Consider the following 19,769-nt stretch of genomic DNA (forward strand, 5'->3'; position numbering starts at 1 on the left):
AGAGCAAGAGGTAGTTTACACAACCAACTTTATGTTAGAGATCAGCCCCAAAGGATTGTTTAGACCTCATCATTACTTTTCTTTTGCATCCAATGGTAATTTATTTACATTCTATCACTTTCCGTTCAGGGTCTGTGGAGAAGTTTTCTAGGCACAGCCTAAAACTGCCACACACCTCTTAGAGCCAGGTGCCCAGGACAACTTGACAGGAGAGAATGGCCTCCAGAAGCACCACTGCTTCCAGCAGAGACAAGCAGATGTTCCTTTGGGGTCAGACATCTCACTCCCAGAGCTCTGTACGCAGCTGAAATCAATGCCAGCCTGTTTATAGAGTTGGATCTGCCCTCTTGCTGCCTCCTCCCAGATGGGTGGAACCATGGAGAGCTAAATCATGGTGTGGGGTTTAGGTGTGGAAATGCCCTGACACAGGGAGCAGGAAGCAGAGTGATTTGCATTGCTTCAATTAGAAATTCCAAGTACCATCAGGTACTAGAGAGAAGGAAGGAAGGGAGGGGAAGTGTTGCTGGCAGCCTTACACCAGGAATCGTGGCTGCAGGTAGAGCTGCCAGACACTGCCAGTCTTTCTCCTGAACCACCCAAGACAGCTTGGTCCCATGGAACAGCCACAAGAATGTGGCACAGCTGCACCCAGCAAATATCAGAGTGAGTGTAGCACCACAGATCCGTCTCCTAAAGCAACAAGCAGCTGCTGGGACTTGTTATGGGGACACTCCTCCAGCTCTGGCAGAGAACTGTTTCTGGATGGGGTTTGTGACCCTCTCCAAGTGCTGGTCCCCACAGCACTTGGAGACACTGTGAGTTCAGCCAGGTGTGCCCAGAGGGTGGTAGAAGTGTTAGAATCAAGAGTGAGCCCAGCCTGAGATGAGCTTACTGGGGAACTGGGGGCTTTGCACTCCCTGTGATGCCCAGGAGCACTTACACTGCAGTGAGCAACTTCTACAGGGTAGAAGTCATGGGAGGGAGAGGAAGAATCTTTGTTTTGCCTGAGGCTCCTCAAAAAGCTACTTCACTTCTTCTGTAAAGCCCTCCACAGAGCTTGCTTCACTTCTTGGTTCCTGAGGGTGTAAATGAAGGGGTTCAGCACAGGAGTGACAACTGTGTTAAAGGTGTTAACGAGCTTGTTCAAGTCCAGGGAGCTGTGGGCTGATGGTTTGACATACAGGAACATGGTGGAGCCAAACCAGATGGTGACAACACTGAGATGGGCAGAGCAAGTGGAAAAGGCCTTCTTCCGGGCATGGGCTGACTGGATCCTCAGGATGGCAGAGATGATGTACAGGGAGGAGACCAGGGTGAGCACACAGGAGGCCACCACAACTATGATGGAGACAAGGAAGGTTGCCAGCTCCACAGGCCACGTGTCACTGCAGGAGAGGGCAAGGTAGGAATCGATATCGCAGAGAAAATGATTGATGACGTGTGGCCCACAGAACATCAGCCTGGATGCCAGCAAGGCCAGCAGTGAGATGGCCAGAAAGCCTCCCAGCCAGGGAGCTGAGCACCAGCTGAGCAGAGAGGACACTGCTCATGAGGGAGCTGTATCTCAGGGGGCAGCATATGGCTAAGTAGCAGTCGTAGGCCATGACAGACAGGAGAAAACATTCAGTGGAGCTTAGGGAGAGAAGAAAGAACAACTGGAGGATGCAGGCACTGAAGGAGATGGTTGGGCTTGTCCCCAGCATGACTCCTGGGGACAAGGAGTCATGGGCACGTACCAGGACTTAGTGTAGCTGCAGGGAGACACTTCAGAGGCTGAGCCTGAAATCAACATGGGGTTCCCCCCCAAAGGCCTGGGGCTCAAGAGACCCATCTCTCTGTGGGGTCAGGAGCCTTTCAGTGTCTTGAGGAGTTTGCTCAGCTGAGGAGCTGCAGCAGAGGGCACTGTCAGGCCATGTGCAAAGTGAGAGCAGCTGAGTCACCAAGGCTGCCAGACCAATGATCTTTTCTTCTTGGGGGGAGGAAGAAGTAAAAAGGAAAGTGATGATCAAAGCTCCACAGGGACACTAATCTCTGGGTGAGTGCTGAGGGCCACAAGGAGCAAGACCAAAGTTTTCCAGCCTCTGACTGAAGGGCCGTTAGGAACCTGCAGGGGCACCTTTGCAGTGGCTCAGTCTGAGCTCTGAAAGTGACAAGAAGTGACAAAAGGAACATGAGGATTCCAGATGCTTGAATAGGTGTGAAAGAGAGAGCTGGGAGGCAGGAACTGGAGATACTGGAGTGAAAGAGAGAGCTGGAAGGCAGGAACTGGTGATACTGGAGTGAAAGAGAGAGCTGGAAGGCAGGAACTGGAGATACTGGAGTGAAAGAGAGAGCTGGGAAGCAGGACCTGGAGATAGTGGAGTGAAAGAGAGAGCTGGGAGGCAGCAACTGGAGATAGTGGAGTAAAAGAGAGAGCTGGGAGGCAGGAACTGGAGATACTGGAGTAAAAGAGAGAGCTGGGAGGCAGGAACTGGAGATACTGGAGTGAAAGAGAGAGCTGGGAGGCAGCAATTGGACATAATGGAATGAAAGAGAGAGCTGGGAAGCAGGACCTGGAGATAGTGGAGTGAAAGAGAGAGCTGGGAAGCAGGACCTGGAGATACTGGAATGAAAGAGAGAGCTGGGAGGCAGCAACTGGAGATACTGGAGTGAAAGACAGAGCTGGGAGGCAAAAACTGGGAAGACAATAACTAAATTGGAAATATTTCATTCTTGGGTGCCAGCAACTGGATGGAGCAGGCTGTGTGCTGCAAGGTCAAAGTGTCAGTGTCTGGAGAAGGAGAAACATCTCAGGGGCTGATATTAACACCCCATAGTGGACACATTGTGAGGGGAGACAGAAACATGAAGGAAGGAGAGAGTGCCAGGGGTGTGTGGCTGGGGTCAGCAAGGGTGGTGGTCTGTTGAGGCCTCTGGCTCCATTCCTGCTCTTGGTAGAAATGCAGAAGTCCATCTTCCTGGAGGTGTGGAGAGAGCCCCCAGGGCCCCTCAATGTAGAGCTGTTGAGAATGCCCTGGGCTGAGGGAGCCACGGGGGCTGCTGCTGGAGGAAGGAGAGCCCCAGAAGGAGCTTTTCAGGCTCAGGAAGAAGAGATCTTTTCTCCTCCCCACTGCTTCCTTGGCTCCCCCAGCAGAGTCATTTCCGGCAGCTCTGCTGTCTCGTGGCTGGGAGATGCTTTGCTGACTCTCACTCCACCAACAGGCAGCTTGGTCTCCACATGCACCTCGCATACCTCATCCTCACTGCCTTTCTGGGGCAGTGGCTGGGTAAGTCCTGGCTCTTCCTCACTGCCTCTTTTTTCTTCTGCCCAGGAAACTCTGAGCAGCCTTGGCAGGTCCATGTGGGGAAATTCTCTGCAGTTGCAGGAAAACGCTGGGAAATGTCAGCTCACTCTTGGGGTTCTGCACTCCTTGCCTCAAGATTCTACTGTTGCAGAGAGGAGAGGAGAGGAGAGATACCTCAGACACCTGCTCCTTCTTTTCTCTCCCCTTCCATCCATCTCTCTCTGCATCTCTCTTCTGATCACCCTTCTGTCACTGGAGGGGATCTCAGCTGTCTCTAGACTCCCATTTGCAACACAAATTATCAGATCCTCTCAAAGCTGCTACAGGGAATTTAAAGCTCTCATCCCACTGACGTGGAGAGGCTGCCCATTCTGCCTCCTGGCTGCCACCTACCTGCCAGGGCCTTCAGGTTTCTCCTGGCTGGTAACACAGCCACGACTCCCTCTTTCTACCATTCAGCTCAGCATTACATAGAGGCATGGAGCTCGTAGCCCTCAGAGATGAGAGGGATGGGGAAGTAGGATGAATTGTGTTGCAGCAGCCCCAACTCAACCTGCTGGAGGGGTGAAGGTCCAAGCACACAGAGATGAGGCTTGACAGGCTGTTCCCAGGTCCTCACCACCTGCAAGCTTTGGGGAATTTCCTGAAAGACAAGGGACAGGAAGCCTTCTGCAACAGGGGTTTGCCACACTGCTGACCTTTGCTTTCTTCCAGGCACCATGGGGCAGGTCACTGTCACCCAGCAAGAAGGACAAGTCACAGTGAAGCAGGGAGACACCTTCCACACCACCTGCACTTACCAGGCATCAGAGTTTCAAGGTTTGCTCTGGTACCAGCAGAAGAGCGACCAAGCTCCCCAGCTGCTCTCGCATCAGGCAGCAGCTGGCCCCAAGCCCAGCGGCCGTCTGACCACGCTGCTGAACACCACGGGGAAATACAGCCTGCTGCAGCTGGAGGAAGTGGAGGTCTCTGACAGTGCCTTGTACCTCTGTGCTGTGGGTGACACCCTGGTGCAGGAGCTTGCTTGGCTGTGCAAGAAGCCATGGCAGGGAGGGGATGTGTCTGAGCAAGGCAGAACTGGGAGAAGTGGCCCTCATCTCTCCCCACACTCAAATAAGGCTCTGTCTTTTGATCACCAATGTGTGGAATGCTGCACTGTCTGGGGAAGAGTCAGGAGCACATCTATGAGCCACTGCATTCAAACATTTTCCATTTGTTCATCCTGACCATCATTAATGACCGCAGTCAAATCCATCTGCCCCTACCGCAACTGGGTTTGCTTTGTCCTGAGACTAAGACATCTTATAGCTGATTCCATTGTGTTATTTCATTCTTGACCATCTGCCATGGTGGCTGGTGTAAAGATTCTTCACCTTCTCCCTCTCCTATCTACACCTGGAACAATAAAACAAACTGTAGACAAGGTAGAGCTGAACCCTGTAGCTCCAGCATGGGGCAGCCCTGAGCCCTCACTCCCCTCTGCTCTCAAGGGAGATAGCCCCAGCCTCAGCCTCATGTCAGCAGATGTCTCAGCTGAAACAAAATATGTATCACAACCTCTTGGGTGGTCTTGGTGATGTCCTTCAGGGTCTGGAACCCTGGGGCTCTGGAACCAGCCCCAAAAGCTCCTAGTCAAGGACCAAAGTGGCAGCAGCGGGTTGTGTGTCTGCTCCCTGTCTAGCTCCCTGCAGGCTGTAAACACTGAGCTCTGCTCACAGAAATGAGGTTGAGCTAAGGAAGTTACTGCCAGGTTTATCTGTAGGTAGATGCCTTCTCCACCAAAGCCAAAAGAGAGCCAATCCTAAATGACAGGTGAGAGCAAATGGAGATTTTGTATCAGGGGATCTGTTTCAATTCAGTTCAGTCTTGATCAAGGTCCCTCACCTCTCAGGAGCTTTTCCTCCCTCCCCTCTTGGGCTTTGCTTGTCAGGAGATTGAAGATTTGTGGAGCCAGAGAGTGCCTCAAGTCTCTGATGCCAAACGAGACTTTGGGCAAGACCTTGCACAGTGGTATTTCAGGAAGTCCAGCACCTTCCTGCTGCAGTTCAGGTTCCCCTGCCACATGGAGAAGATTCTCCAACCCCTCTGTGGGTAAAAGCAGTAGTTTGGAAAGCTTTGACCACCCTCATGACACACAGCAGCAGCCGCAGCCTCTCTCCTGCTTCCGTCTCTCCCCTGCACAGGAGATTGTGCCAGCCTGCAAGGTCATCTTCTGCCAAGCTACCTCTTAGCAGAGCTCCAGGCAGACCAAGAGGAAGATCCATCCCCAAGAGCTGAGGGTCTCACGGGGTTGCCAGCCACCCACTGGCCTACTGCTGTGGTTTAGGCTGCTTAGTTGAGGACACAACCAACCAGGCTGCTTAACCACAGGACATGCTCAAGAGGACATTCTAGAGAGAGACAAAGCAAGGCATGTCACTGGCTCTGGAGCAGCCTTCCTCACCTTCTCGAAACAGTGATGGAAAGGGGCCCACAGCATGTGTGCCACTCTTCTTCTTCTGGGAAAGGTGAAGGGGATCCTTTTGACCCACTCTGATCACCCCAGGACTCCCTGAGCACTTGGCAGAGTGGCCAGAGAACGAAGGAGAGGGCAGAGAGACAGGCTGGGATGCAGAAGAAATTTCATACCTCAAAGCACAACAATGAAGTCTCATTGTGGGTGGAGTGCCACCATGAAGTGAGCACCAGGGACAGAGGAGATTTGTTGTCCCTTGGCTGTAGCAGAGTTCCTGCAGACATCCCTCAACTTGCCCTGAAGAGGGAGTGATGCAGCAAGTCCCTCCTGATTGTCTGGGTAGATGAAAGGGGATCAGAAGCCTACCAAGAGAGGAGAGGGAAAGGAGGGAGCTGGAAGAGAGAAAGGAAGACATGGGTCATGCTTCCAGACTGAGCCCTGCCAGCCTGGCACTGCAAGGAGGGCCAGGGATGCTCAGTCTCTCTGAAGAGAATGGCCAGGAGCAACATCCTGCCTGTCCTCAGCACACATGCAGACATGTGTGCACACACAGCCAGTGACACAGGGAGCCCTGCACACGCCTCCACCCCAGCCATGTCACCACAGCAGCATTCACAGGTGGCACAGGCACTGGCACACTCAGACAGGCATGGAGATCTGGGTGCACATGGCCATGTTCACACACACACACACACAGACATGCACATCTGCATACAGCTGTGCCCACACACACACACATGCACACTGACACACACACGCTCACTCGCTGCCCTCCCACACCCTGTGTGTGTGTGGTGGGTGGAGAATTTCCCCCTCAGCGTTACCTTGGCCAGACCAGCTCAGTTGGAACAAATGGAAGCTGAATTTACAGGCAAAACTGCAATCCACAGTGGAATGCAAGGAATGTGTGCAAATATACAGGATTCACAATATTTGCATGTATTTAGAATGAATAAACAGGGGAAGCTACAACAGTTTCTCCCTCCCTGCTTCCCCCCCTGTACAAAAGGGACAAGAGAAAGAAGCAGAGAAGTTAATACTAGTCACAACAAAAACAATGCAACCGAGGTCAAGCAGAAGCAAGTTAGTCTCTCCCAGAGTGAAGAAGCGAGAAGAGAGATTGTTTGGGGAATCAAATCTTATGGTCGATATCTCTCCAATGGGATTCTTTAGAATTATCCTTGTTTTCCTTTTTACACCCAATAGTGATTTATTTACATTTTGCTACTTTATGTTCAAGATCTGTGAAAATTTTTAAAGGCATAGTCTAAAACTACCACAGTGTGCTCAGCGTTGCCCAGACCCCCCAGATGCTCCTGCTGCCCCCCATCTGCAGCCTCTTGCTCTCCCAGGTGGTTCCAGGGCACAGCCAGATGCCAAGCACCAGCACAAACACAGCCTCAGGCACAGGCAGGTGCAGCTGCACAGAACAAAGCACAGCCTCACCACAGGAAGGAGAGAAGGTCTCTGGGGTCTAGGCCACAGAGTCTTGCTTGGTCATTCAGTCTGTTCACAACCAAAGTTTGTGCACAAGAGACAAAGTCAAAGCCAGAGAGCATCCCTAGTGCTGTAGCTCCAGGGGTGCTCCACCCAGCACATCAAAAGAGCTCCAAAGTCTGACATGACCCAGCCCCTCCCTGCTTATGGCCTCAGGGCTGTTGTGGAGGTGTGGGACCAGTTCCAGCTTCAGTGCAAGGGGAGGTGATGCCCTGACATGCTCCCAGGTCAGCAAAGAGTTGTGTGAATTTGGGGGGGGGGAGTCAGATGCCCAGCACCTACAGCTGCTGAAGCTGGCACAGCAGGAAGGAAACTGCCTGATGAAGTTATCTGAAGAGGAATGTCCTCTCCTCAAAGAGCAACCAAATGTTAATGAGGAAGGGATGTGAGGAGGAAGTGTCTTCTGGGTCTTGCTCCTCTGCTTCCCTCAGCATCCATCAATGGTTGCTGTTGGAGAGAGCAGCTCCTGGTAGGAGGTGTGACTGCTCCTGTGTGTGATTCCCTGGGCAGATCAGCCCAAGAAGGGGAAATCCCTTTCTTGCCTTGCAGCTGGGAACTGCCTGAGCCTTCAGCCTTCAGTAGCAGCCTCGTCAGACACATGGAATAGCCTTTGGCAGCTGGTGGGAAATGAGCAGGAGAATGAGCCCAGTGAGAAAGCTGCTGAAGTGAGGGTGAGATGGACATGGAGCCAGGCACAGCTGCAATTCCTTTCTGGCTTCACACATTATGTACGCAATGGATTTCTGCTGCAGTTTTCTCCAGAAGGGACCATCCAGGTAGGACACAACACAACAGGATTTGTCTGCCAGCAGCATCCAGTTCCCCTGGGACCAGGCACCTTTCAGCTCTTGATGGAGCTTACTCCCTGCAGGAGTCAAAGTGGCTATGTCAGAGCTGGGAAGGCCTGGGGTGCCTGCTGGGCACTGGCTAAAGGTGATTCAGCAGTGTGCCCTTGTGGCAAGGCAGAATAGCTGCACCCTCAGATGTCTTGGCAAAGATGTCAGCAACAGAGACACAGCATGGAGCCTTCTCCTCAATTTGGTTCTCCTGAGACCATTCCTGGGGTCTTGTGCTCTGTTTCGGGCTCCTGGATGTGTCGGAAAGCTGAGAGTGAGTCCAGCAGAAGCCTCCAAGGCATTGAGGGGATTTGAGGACATGGCACAGTTAGAGAACCTAAGAGAATGGGGCCTTAGGAAAAGGCTCAAGGGAGACCTTGTGGGTGTCTGTGTGCTGTGAGGATGTGGAAAAGATGGAGCCAGGTGTTGCGGTCGAGGGAAGGCTATTCTATGCAAATTAGGAGGCAATAACTTGGAAGGCCCCTGAGAGCAATTAATGCTCAGTTATAACGGGGAGGAGACTTAATAAGAACCTTTAAAGCCAAAGGGCGGTGAATGCTTTACTCACAGCTATTTTCACCCATATAAGGGATGCTGCTGCTGCACTGGCTTTAGGGGCGCTCTGGTAGGCGCAGCACGGCAGGTTGCCAGCAAGAAAGGTTTACCGCGTGGTCCCAGGCTGGTCTGGTTTCAGCGGACGGCAGGCAGTTAACGATGCCCCTGGCGACGGGTGCTTGTGTGGTTCCTGCTTGGGTAAACTGAGGCACAGCACGATTCTGGTGGCAAGGGAAACAGGCTCAGCCACTCTGGCTGTCTAGGTGCTGACTTCTCCAGCTTGCATGTGTATGGCTCATGGCTTTATCCCAGGCTCTGGACCAGACACTCGAGGCAGGGCAGGGCTTGGAGCAAGGCTTCAACAACCATGAGCAAGGCTTGGAGCATGGCTTCAGCAAGCATGAGCAAGGCAGATGTCAGCAAGGCAAGGCTAGGCTAACTAGCCACTTGCATATATACAAAATGCCAAGGGACAGTTGGTCCAATGGGGCACTAAAGCTAATGTGTAGCTGCCCAATGACAAGCATTCTGGCAGGCTATGGCCATAAAAGGCAGAAGCAAGGACCTTGTATCTGGAGGATCTTACGTGCTCTGACCCCAGATAGGCATCTTGTTTACCAGACAGGCAAGGGTACTGTCCCCTTTGTTCCCTTTCCCATGTTGCCCTGTTTTCCTGCAAGAAGGAAGGGAGAGAAAGGGACCTGTCTAGACATCTTAAGGCCTGTCTGGATTTGTACTGGATCAGAAAGCAAGAAGGACAAGTCCCAGTGAAGCAGAGAGACACCTTCCACACCACCTGCACTTACCAGGCCTCCAGCTTTGATGCCTTGCTCTGGTACCAGCAGAAGAAAGGCCAAGCTCCCCAGCTGCTCTCGCATCAGGCAGCAGCTGGCCCCAAGCCCAGCGGCCGTCTGACCACGCTGCTGAACACCACGGGGAAATACAGCCTGCTGCAGCTGGAGGAAGTGGAGGCCTCTGACAGTGCCTTGTACCTCTGTGCTGTGAGTGACACCCTGGTGCAGGAGCTTGCTTGGCTGTGCAAGAAGCCATGGGAGAGAGGGGATGTGTCTGGGCAAGGCTGAGCTTGGGGGAAGAGGCCCTCAGCTCTCCCCTGGCAGCAGTGTTTCTCCTGAGCATATGCAAGACAAGATCCTCTTCCAGGAGAGGACAGAGCCTGTGGCTGGAGAGGAAGGAGAAGGAGCTGAAAGAGTCTCAGTTTCCCATTTTTTCACCATGGTTATGTGGTTGTTCTGCCCAATGGCTCTGGTGAGGTGATGGCATTGCAGGAGGTTTTGATCACTTCTGCAATGGTTTCTTGCTGCTGCTCTTTGCTTTCTGCATTTCCTTGCTGCACTTTGCTTCCTCAGGTATCCCTGCAGGCCTGTCTCTTCCAGTGTCTGCTCTGGGATGTAACCCTCAGAGGTTCAAGGATTAACAAGGTAAATACCATGACATGGGAGAAGGCTCCTTCCTGGAGTGCCACAACTGCAGTGAGGTTGGATAATACTCAGAAGCACCTCGAGGACTTTGCAGTTGCTGTGTGGTCATCTGGTGGGATCTGGAGAACCTCCTCTCCTCAGTGCCCTCTGTCCATCCTTGGAGCCCTCTTTCGGCCTCCCACCTTTCTTCTGCAGTGGGACAAGGCTGGAGAGATCTGTCCAAGAGCACAAAGAGGGAGCAGACCACCAGGCAGAGGTGGGCCACAGGCCTGCCAGAACAAGAACTCATTTGGGGGGAGGCTTCTTTAAGCCTGGAGTTAGGCTGGACACAACAGAGCATCCATGGTGGGCTTGGGCACTGGAGGCTGTCCTTGGGGTTTCCTGTCTGGTGGGAGCTGGCGCTGGGTCAGGGGCATGAGAGCCCAGGTGTGTGGCCTGGCCAACTCCTCTCAGCATCAACCTCTGCAAGACCTCAGCCTGCACATCTGTGTAACTGCTGGGCTGTGCAGGAAACTGTTTGCATGTAGAGGGTGTGTGGGAGTCCTGTCCTTGCTGTCTTTGTCCTTGGGTGAAGGCCATGGCCTCCATTGCTAGTACAGGTGGAGGGATGATAAGCAGAAGCTCTTGGGCTGCCTCTTTTTTCCAGCACAGGGCTACCGAAACCATTCTTGGAGATTTGATCCCCACTGTGCAGGAGCCTGGGATGTCCCCCTCCAGTCCAAGGGACAGTGCCTGAAAGGTCCCCACTGCTGTGTTTCCCACTCTCTCCTTCCTCTGGGAATGATGAATTGGCCACTTGTGTCCCCACCTCATCCCTCAGCACCCAAGCCAATGCCTTTCTTACACAGCAACCTGAGGCAGTGCCACCAAAAAAGGATCCATGTGGAGGCAGAGGCTGGGCTGTGGAAAACTTGAATGGCTCTGGAGTGGCCATTTGTGAAGGTGTTGCTGCTGAACAGAAAACATCGCAGCTAACGACATGGGCTGGGTGCTTGTTTCCCCAACACTGCCTTTGCATTTCCTGGCTCATGTCCTCAAGGAGGCTGCTTCTGAGTGCTGGGACTCAAGGACCCCAGGATGTCCATGGCAGGAATGTGTCAGTGCCAGCAGAGGCCTCAGCTCAGGTGCTGGATGTGTGCAGTGGATGAAGTGACCTGGGGCATACAGTGAGGGTCTCTGTGGCTGTGTTGCCAGCAAGAGACTCTGCAAGCCTTGTCAGGTCACCCAAGGTTTCCCTGGGTCAGGATGTGCCAGGTCTGTCTTCTTCCCTCTCTCCTTCCCTCCCTCCCTCCTCACTCCCAACCTGCTCATCTGCTCACTTGTGGTCAGCTTCCCAGGCAGCTGGGCTCTGCTGCTGGGATTCATTCTTTTCCTCCTAGCACTGTCCAGATGCCTTCTGAGTATCTCCAAAGAGGGACAGTCCCCAGTCTCTCTGGGCACCATGTGGGTCCAGATGTCTCCATCTCTCTGGGCTTGCTCACCCTCACCAGTTAAAGCCTTTCCTGATGTTTCAGACAGAGCTTCCTGGGTTTCAGCTCTGCCCATTGCCTCTGATTCTGCCACTGGGCACCTCTGAGAAGACCCTGCCTCCCTTTACTTTGCACCCTCTCTATGGGTTTGTGTGGAAAGGTTTTGACAGTGGGTGCGCTACAGGGGTGGCTCTTGTGAGAAGATTTTAGAACCTTTCCCCACATTGAAAGGAGTATCCCAGGGTTGTTGTCCAAGGCTGAGCCACTGAGTGATGGTGGTAGGGCCTCTGTGACAACCTGTTGCAGAAAGGGGAAAGTCAGTGGAAGACATGAGGAGGAGGTGCTCCAGGCACTGGAGCAGAGATTCTCCTGCAGCCCATGTTGAGCCCAAGGTGAGCCAGGTTGTGTCCCTGCAGCCCATGAAGGTTAATGCTGGAGCCAAGACCCTGTGGAGGATCCCAGGCTGGAGCAGGTGGATACTGCACAGAGAGTGTGACCCTGTAGAAAGGTGTCATTGGAGCAGGCTCCTGCCAGGCTCCCTGTAAAGAGGACCCTGGCAGCACTTGTGACCCTGTGGGGGACACGCATTGGAACAGTTTGTTCATGAAGGACTGAGCCCCGTGGAAGCAACTCACGCTGGGGCAAGTGGTGAAGGAGCTCATGCAGCCCAAGGGAAATACTCCAACTGGAGAAGTTCATGCAGAGCCAGCTGCCCACACAGGAGCAGGGGAAGAGTGTGAGAAGTCATCTGCTTGAGGAAGAGGAAGCAGCAGTGACAACCTGAGATCAACTGACCCAAATTCTCTGCCCTCTGTGTCTCTTGGGGAGGGGGGTGGGAGGAGAAGATAAGAGAAAGGCAGCAGTGAAGCTGATGCCAGAAAGAAGAGAGGGATGGGGGAAGGTGTTTTAAGATTTGGGTTTGTTTCTCATTTTCCTCATTTGATTGCTAATCAATTAAATCAATTTCCCCAGGTCGTCTGATTTGCGTGTGACAGTAATTACTGAAGGATCTCCCTCTCCTCATCTCCATCCACCAGCCTCTCATTATCTCTCCTCTCTCCAGCTGAGGAGGTTTCTGACCTCCAGCTTGGTGGGCACCTGGCATCTACCCTCCCTTCAGGTTTTTCTTCTGTTTATAAGATCCAACCCCAGCCCTCTCTCCTCTGTGCTGAGCAGTCCCAGCTCTCCTAGCCTTTCCTCACAGGAGAGATTCTCCAGCTCATTCCTCTTCTTTCTGCCCCTTCAGTGGATTCTCTCCAGGACTTCCATAGCTCCCACATACCAGGGAGTCTACAGCTGGAATCACTACTCCAGAAGTTGTTTTACCAGAGCTGAGTAGTGGGGAGGAACCATCTTCCTTCAGCTGCTGGCAACATTCCTCTGCAGAACTGTGCACGTTAGTGAAGGGATCTGAGTTGCCATGGCAGGAAATGGGATAGGAGCTTTCTGCTGCACCACACAGCTTGCTGTCATCAGGAACTTGCTGAGGCTGCCTCAGTGCCCCTGCCCATGGCACCAACAAAGATGTTGAACAAGCCTAGTCCCAGCACTGATCCCTGAGGATCTCCACTTGTCACTGGCCTCCACTGGGACATGGAGCCATTAACAGCCACTCTTTGGGTGCAGCCATCAAGCCAGTTCTTTATCCACCCAATGGTCCATCCATCAAGCCCCGACTGCACCAGCTTGGAGACCAGGCTGTGGTGTGGGACAGTGTCAAAGCCTTTGCTCAGGTCCAGGTACGTGACATCTGTTGCTCAGCCTTCATCTATTAATGTTGTGATCTTGTCACAGAAGGCCAGCAGGTTTGTCAGGCAGGATTTGCCCTTCCTGCAGCCCTGCTGATTGGACCCAATCACCTCTTTCTTATTCTTCTGTCTCAGCAGTGCCTGCAGGAGGATCTGCTCCATGATCATACCAGGCACAGAGGAGAGGCTGCCTGCTCTATGGTTCCCTGGGTCATCCTTCTTGCCCTTGTTGGACATGGAGGTTATGTTTCTCCTTTTTCAGTCAGTTGGGACTTCCCCAGCCTGCCAGGACTTTTGGATTATAACAGAGAGGTTCAATGACCTCATCCTCAGTTCCCTCAGTACCTGTGGGTGTATCCCATCGGGTCCCATGGACCTGTACACTCTCAAGGTCTTCAGGAGGTCACAAACCTGATCTTCACCCTCAATGGGGAGTTCCTTCTACCACCCCCTGACATTATCTTCTGTGACTCTGGGAGTGTGGCTCTGGCCCTTGCCAGCAGAGACTGAGGTAAAGAAGTTGTTGAGAAGCTTCTCCATGGCACTTGTAACTAGTTCTGCCCTTTCCTTTCTGAGGGGGCCCACACCTGCCTTAGTCTTCCTTTTGCCATTAATGTACCTGTAGAAACTTTTGCAGTTCCCCTTGCTCTCTCTGGATAGACTTAATTCTAACTGAGCTTTAGCTTTTCTAAGCAGGTCTTTCGCTGCTCAGGCAGCTTCCCTATATGTCCCCATTCTAGCTGTCCTTTCTTCCACTCCTTGTACAGTGTCCACAAAAAAAGGACCACACAGAGGCCAGGTTTGAATGCAGCAGAACTTTAATGAGTCAAAAGAGGCAAACAAAGTCACTGTAAGTGGAGGACAGCAGTGCAGGAATGCCCAAAAGCCCTCAAGATTCTCTGGTCCATAGCCATGGAGAAGTTCCTGCATGATGTCTGGCTGTCTGCCTCAAAGCAGAAGAGGAGGCAGAGGGTCCCCTCCAGGCTGGGGACCTGGCTGCCAAGGGGAAGCAAAGCAAACAAGGAAAGGGAAAGACAAAGCCAAGCAAAGACATCCAAGGTCTCCATTCTTTGCCCAGCAGCACCTTCTGAGCTCCTGGAGGTGTCTCCCTGGGCTTCCCCAGCAGCTCTGTCAGCGCAGGTACCTTCTGCCATAGGAGCTGCTGGAAATGCCAGAGAGGTCACAGCAGCCAGAGTTGATGGGCACTCCCTCACAGCTGAGGATGCTGCCAACAGCAGCGGAGCTGGAGGAGCCCACAACGGTGTTCTGCGGGAAGGAGCTGAGGATGGGGCCGGGCAGGGTCACCACCACAGCTGGAGGCTCAATGGCCACCGTGGAGCTCTGGCACTGTCTGACACAGGGCTCATTGCAGCTGTTGGCCAGCGGGGTTGGGCCGCAGGGCCGGCAGGGCAGGCACTGGGTATAGCAGGACATGTCTGGAGGGGGGAGGTGCACCTGGGAGAGAGGGCAGGGAGGAAGCAGAGAAGGCAGCTGGGTGAGGAGCAGCCTGGTGACATTATCACAAAGGAGCCAAGGCCAAGACTGAGTGGGGCTTCAGCACCCTATAAAGAGCAGCCTGGCCCAGGGAGGCTGTCTCTGATTTCAGGAACCAAAAGCTCCCTCAGCCACCTCCCAGCCCCTCCCTAAGCAGACCTTCTCCTGCTTCCCTCTGTCCTCACAAGAAGACCCAAACATCAGGACAGAACAGAGGCAAGAGCAGCTGAGAGCTCCATCGAGGGGAGATCTTGTTTTGAAAGAGGAGCAGAAGGGGCTTCAGACTCACCTGGTTCCCAAATAGAAGGAGGCAAGAGAAGTGGATGAGAGAGCAGGAGCTGGGCTGCCTTTTATACCTGCCCTTCATTGCTGCAGGATCAGAAGCAAGCTTGGCAGAGGTAACAATTTTTGCAGAGGCTCATCTTGAATGCAAAGCATCACAGCTGAGGACATGGCTGTGCTCTCATTTCCTGCACTGCTGCCTTTTCATCTCCCTGTCTGTGGCAGGCCCATGCCCCAGTGAAGGCTTCTTGTGAGCACTGGGTGGAAATGCCTCAGGATTTCCAGGGCAGGAATGCAGGAGTGCAGGCAGAAGGCTCAGCTCAGATGCTGGAGGTGCTGCTCCAAATGAGAGCAATGATGTCAGCCTGGGTCACTCTTTTGGGGCTGTTTAGTGTGCTGTTGTCAGGAAGAAGATCTGGTGATTCTCAGCTGGACTCCATGGGCTCCTGTGTATGAGGACCTGTCCTGTCCTTGTCCACTCTCTTCAGCTCAACCCAATGGTCACTTGTTGTGGCCTCCTCTGGTCTCTTTGTTGTGCTGCATAACACTGCACAGAGGGAAAAAATCTGGACAGTTTTGACTGGTCCCTCAGTGCCAGCAGCAGCATCTGCCAGTAGTGATGTTCCTTTGTGTGTTGCTCCTTGTGTGCCCTGTCAACAGTTTTTTCCCCATGCAATCAAGTGGTGATGCCACCATCCTGCTGGAGATGCAGGACATGCAGCTTGTGTCCTGAGCCCTCCTTTTCCTGTCCCTGCAGACCTCACCCTCTGCTGCTACCAGGTTCATAATCCCACAGCAATGGTTCCACTGCAGACTGGATTTTTTGCTTGGACAAAATCAGCCCAAGGGAAATCCCTTTCTTGCCTTGTAGTTGGGAACTGCCTGAGCTTTCATCCTGCAATAGAAGCCTGGTCAGACACATGGAGCAGCCTTTGGCAGCTGATGAGAAGTGAGGAGGAGAATGAGCCCAGTGAGAAAGCTGCTGCAGAGATGGAGAGAGGAACATGGAGCCAGGCGCAGCTGCAGTTTCTTTTTGGCTTCACACATTTTGTGCAGGATGAATTTGTGCTGCAATTCTCACCATAAGGCACCATACAGGTAGAACAAAACACAAAAGGATTTTTCTGCCAAGGGCTGAGTCAGCAGCAATCAGTTCCGCTGGCACCAGACATCTTTCAACACCTTGATGGAGCTTGGACCGTGCTGGAGTCAGAGGCTCTGGGTCAGAGCTGGGAATGCCTGGGGTGCCTGCTGGGCACTGGCTGAAGGTGACTCAGCAGTGTTCCCTTGTGGCAAGGCAGAACAGCTGCACCCTCAGATGTCTTGGCAAAGATGTCAGCAGCAGAGACACTGCGTGGAGCCTTCTCCTCTTTGGTTCTCATGAGAGAATGCTTGGGGTCCTGTGCTCAGTTTGGAACTCCTGGGAGTGTAGGAAATGTAGCAGTGAGTCCAGTGAATGTCCCCAAGGGAGCTGAGAACGTGATGTAGTGAGCATGAGGGAATGGGGCCTTAGTGAAATGATCAAGGGACACCTTGTGGGTATCTGTGTATTTGGAGGATGTGGAAAAGATGGAGCAAGGCTGTCCTCAAAGTACACAGTCACAGGACAAGAGGCAACAGGCAACCTTTGGAAGCTTCAAATTCTATTTAGAAACTTATTTTATATTTCACTTTGAGTCTGAAAATTCTCTAGCACTGGAATGAATCTTCCTGAGATTTTGTGCAGGTTCTGGGCCTGACCAAAATGATCTAAGGAAAGCTGCTTTGAGAAGGGACTGGGAATGAGTGATTGTTCTTGAGAGAAATTCTTCTGGATTCTTCTGCCTGGGACTGAGGGGCAGAGTGGGTGGGGAGTGCTGACAGGAGCATAGGGTTAGACACTGCAGGAGCAAGGACAGCCCAAACCAGACAAAGGCTTCTGACTCCTGAGATTGTAGACACAAGGAACAAGCAAAGAGAGACTCCCAAGTTGTGCACAGGACAACGTGTCAGAGAGGTTGGTCTCCAGGTACAGGCCTCTCCCCCTTTTATCCCTCCCCTGGGAGCAGCAGAAGCTGTTGGCTGCAGGAGCAACATGTGTCACTGCTGGAGAAGACCACAGCACAGGCACTGCAGGTGTGTTGAGAAGCAGCATTTTCTCCTCCCCAGTGCAGTCCTGTGGCACTGGCAGAGTAATTTCCGGCAGCTCTGCTCTCCTGGGGCTCTGCCTGGGACGTGTGGGCTTTGGAGTCTCTCTCACACAAGCAGCAGGATCGATCTCAGCATGCGCCTCGGCTATCTCATCCTGGCTGCCTTCCTCAGGCACCCACTGGGTAAGCACTGCCTTGCACTGCAAGCATGGTTCCTCTTCTGCCCAGGGCACCCTCATACCCTCAGCAGATTTCTGCAGGAGCTGCTCTGCAATTATGGGCCAGGGTTGGGTACCATCAGCTCACACAAGTGGCTTTGCAGCTGCTTTCTCCAGGTGCTGGTCCTGATGGAACAGGAGACCTCAGATGCAGAAGCAGAAGCTCCTCTCCTGATCATCTCAGCCCTCTTGCCTTCCTCTTGCCAGCTGTCCACCACTCTCTGCCCCTCTCTGCTTCTCTCTCTGAGCCCAGTGTTTCACAGCCATGGCACTGCAGAAGCTCTTTTCTCTCTGGGTACTACACAATTTCTGACCTTGCAGCCCAAACACAGAGGGCTTTGGAAAGCTGAAGCAGGGACATGAAAGCTCTCTCATGCCACTGACATTCTCAGGCTGTCTCAGTCTCTCTCCTGGCTGGCACATGTCATGCAGCATGCCCTGGCTCTCCATTTCTCCTGCATGCCCACAAGGTCAGGGGTTCATTTTCCGTCTTTCCCATGACTTTGGAGTAATCCCAGAGAAAAGGGAATGAGGATAACTGAGAAACATCATTCAGGATTTCCAATGATCTCTCACTCTTCTGATGCTGTCCTGGATGCAATGCAGCAGGGCCAGGCACTACAGGCAGCAAAAGAGAGACAATGGAAGAGCTGTGTGAAAACTCAGCTCTCCCTGGGTGTATCCCTGTGGGGTACTCTAGGGGCATTTCACTATACAGTCTCTTACCTTTGCTCTCTTCCAGGCACCATGGGGCAGGTCACTGTCAGCCAGCAAGAAGGACAAGTCACAGTGAAGCAGAGAGACACCTTCCAGATCAAATGCACTTACCAGACCTCCTACAGTCCTTACTTGTTCTGGTACCAGCAGAAGAAAGGCCAAGCTCCCCAGCTGCTCTCGCATCAGGTAGCAGCTGGTCCCAAGCCCAGCGGCCGTCTGACCACGCTGCTGAACACCACGGGGAAATACAGCCTGCTGCAGCTGGAGGAAGTGGAGGTCTCTGACAGTGCCTTGTACCTCTGTGCTGTGAGTGACACCCTGGTGCAGGAGCTTGCTTGGCTGTGCAAGAAGCCATGGGAGGGTGGGGAATGTGTCTGGGCAAGGCTGAGCTTGGGAGGAAGAAGCCCTCAGCTCTCCCCTGGCAGCATTGTTTCTCCTGAGCAAATGCAGGACAGGATCGTCTTCCAGGAGAGGACAGAGTCTGTGGCTAGAGAGGAAGGAGCTGAAAGAGTCTCAGGTTCCCATTATTTCACTGTGGTTATGTGGTTGTTCTGCCCAGTGGCTCTGGTTAGGTGGTGGCAATCTACAATGGATCCTTGCTGCTGCTTGTGTCCCCACCTCATCCCCCGGCAACCCAAGGTAATGCCACCAAAAAAGGAACCATGTGGAGGCAGAGGCTGGGCTGTGGAGAACTTGAATGGCTCTGGAGTAGCCATTTGTGAAGGTGCTGCTGCTGAACAGAAAACATCCCAGCTAATGACATGGGCTGTGTGCATGTTTTCCTAATACTGCCTTTTCATTTCCTGGCTCATGCCCAACCCCTTCCTTCATGGAGGCTTCATTTTACTGCTGGAACTGAGACAACCCAGGATGTCCATGGCATGTGCTAGCAGAAGCCTCAGCTCAAGTGCCAAGTCCAATGCAGGAAAACAGTTTTGTCCTGGTGGGGTTTCCTGTGGCCCTGTTGGAGGGAGAGGCTCTGCAATCCTTTTCTGGTCACCCAGGGGCTTCCCTGGGAGAGTATCTGCCAAGTCTTTCCCTTTCTTTTCCTTGTTTCCAACCTGCTCCTATGTTCACTTGTGGCCAGCTTCCCAGGCAGGTGGCTCTGCTGCTGGGATTCATTCTCTTCCTCTTAATACCTTTTGAATGTCTTCAAGGAGAAACAATCACCAGTCTCTCTGGGCAACGTGTGCCAGGGCTCCCTGTCCTCCTCTCCACCCATCAGCCTTTCATTACCCTTTCTCTCCTCACTCTAGCTGAGGAGGGTTCTGACCTCCAGCTTGGTGGGCACCTGGCATCCAGACAGGGTCAATCTACCACACACTTCCTTCAGGTATTTATTCTGTTGACAAGATTCACCCCAGCCTTCCCTTCTCTGTGCTGAACAGTCCCAGCTCTCCCAGCCTTTCCTCATAGAAGAGATGCTCCAGCTCATCCATCCTCTTTTTGCCTCTTCAGCGGATTCTCCCCAAACCAGAGCAGTTTTGTGCTGAAAGGAGATGTCATTAAGGGGTGTGTCAAACTCAGTACAAATCCAGAAAGGCCTTAAGATGTCTAGACAGGGTCCCTTTCTCTCCGCTCCCTCCTGCAGGAAAACAGGGCAAAAGGAACAGGAAAAGGGGCCAGAACTCCTGCCTGCCTGGTAA

The 19,769-nt window shown here is 52.9% G+C and overlaps 3 protein-coding genes and 1 gene segment (V, D, J or C); 2 read left to right on the top strand and 2 right to left on the bottom strand.

Annotated features, from left to right (window-relative positions):
• Positions 1-1,027: 1,027 nt before the first annotated feature.
• LOC128978523 (olfactory receptor 6F1-like) lies at positions 1,028-1,703 on the bottom strand. Its single transcript, XM_054396465.1, is given in 2 exon segments — positions 1,028-1,510; positions 1,512-1,703. Coding segments are annotated over 2 exon segments (675 nt in total).
• A 1,493-nt stretch (positions 1,704-3,196) lies between these two features.
• Positions 3,197-19,769, top strand: part of LOC128978512 (M1-specific T cell receptor alpha chain-like) — a 118,563-nt gene continuing 101,990 nt past the window's right edge. The window contains exons 1-2 of the mRNA XM_054396453.1: positions 3,197-3,266; positions 3,999-4,294. Of these exons, the coding sequence (XP_054252428.1) occupies positions 3,218-3,266; positions 3,999-4,294 (345 nt within the window). The 5' untranslated portion in view covers positions 3,197-3,217. The remainder of the gene's footprint in view (positions 3,267-3,998; positions 4,295-19,769) is intronic.
• On the bottom strand, positions 14,415-15,096 carry LOC128978528 (feather keratin Cos2-3-like). The gene is made up of 2 exons (XM_054396469.1): positions 15,067-15,096; positions 14,415-14,738 (listed from the first exon to the last, which is right to left on the bottom strand). Exon 2 carries the CDS (start codon positions 14,715-14,717, stop codon positions 14,415-14,417), a length of 303 nt encoding a protein of 100 aa, XP_054252444.1. The 5' UTR covers positions 14,718-14,738; positions 15,067-15,096.
• LOC128978522 (T cell receptor delta constant-like) overlaps positions 17,323-19,769 on the top strand; it is a 71,978-nt gene continuing 69,531 nt past the window's right edge. Inside the window, 2 exon segments of the C gene segment in view lie at positions 17,323-17,371; positions 18,149-18,444. Coding sequence covers positions 17,323-17,371; positions 18,149-18,444 — 345 coding nt within the window.

The sequence above is a fragment of the Indicator indicator genome, chromosome 37, assembly GCF_027791375.1.
Source record: "Indicator indicator isolate 239-I01 chromosome 37, UM_Iind_1.1, whole genome shotgun sequence".
In the NCBI taxonomy this organism is placed as follows: Eukaryota; Metazoa; Chordata; class Aves; order Piciformes; family Indicatoridae; genus Indicator; species Indicator indicator.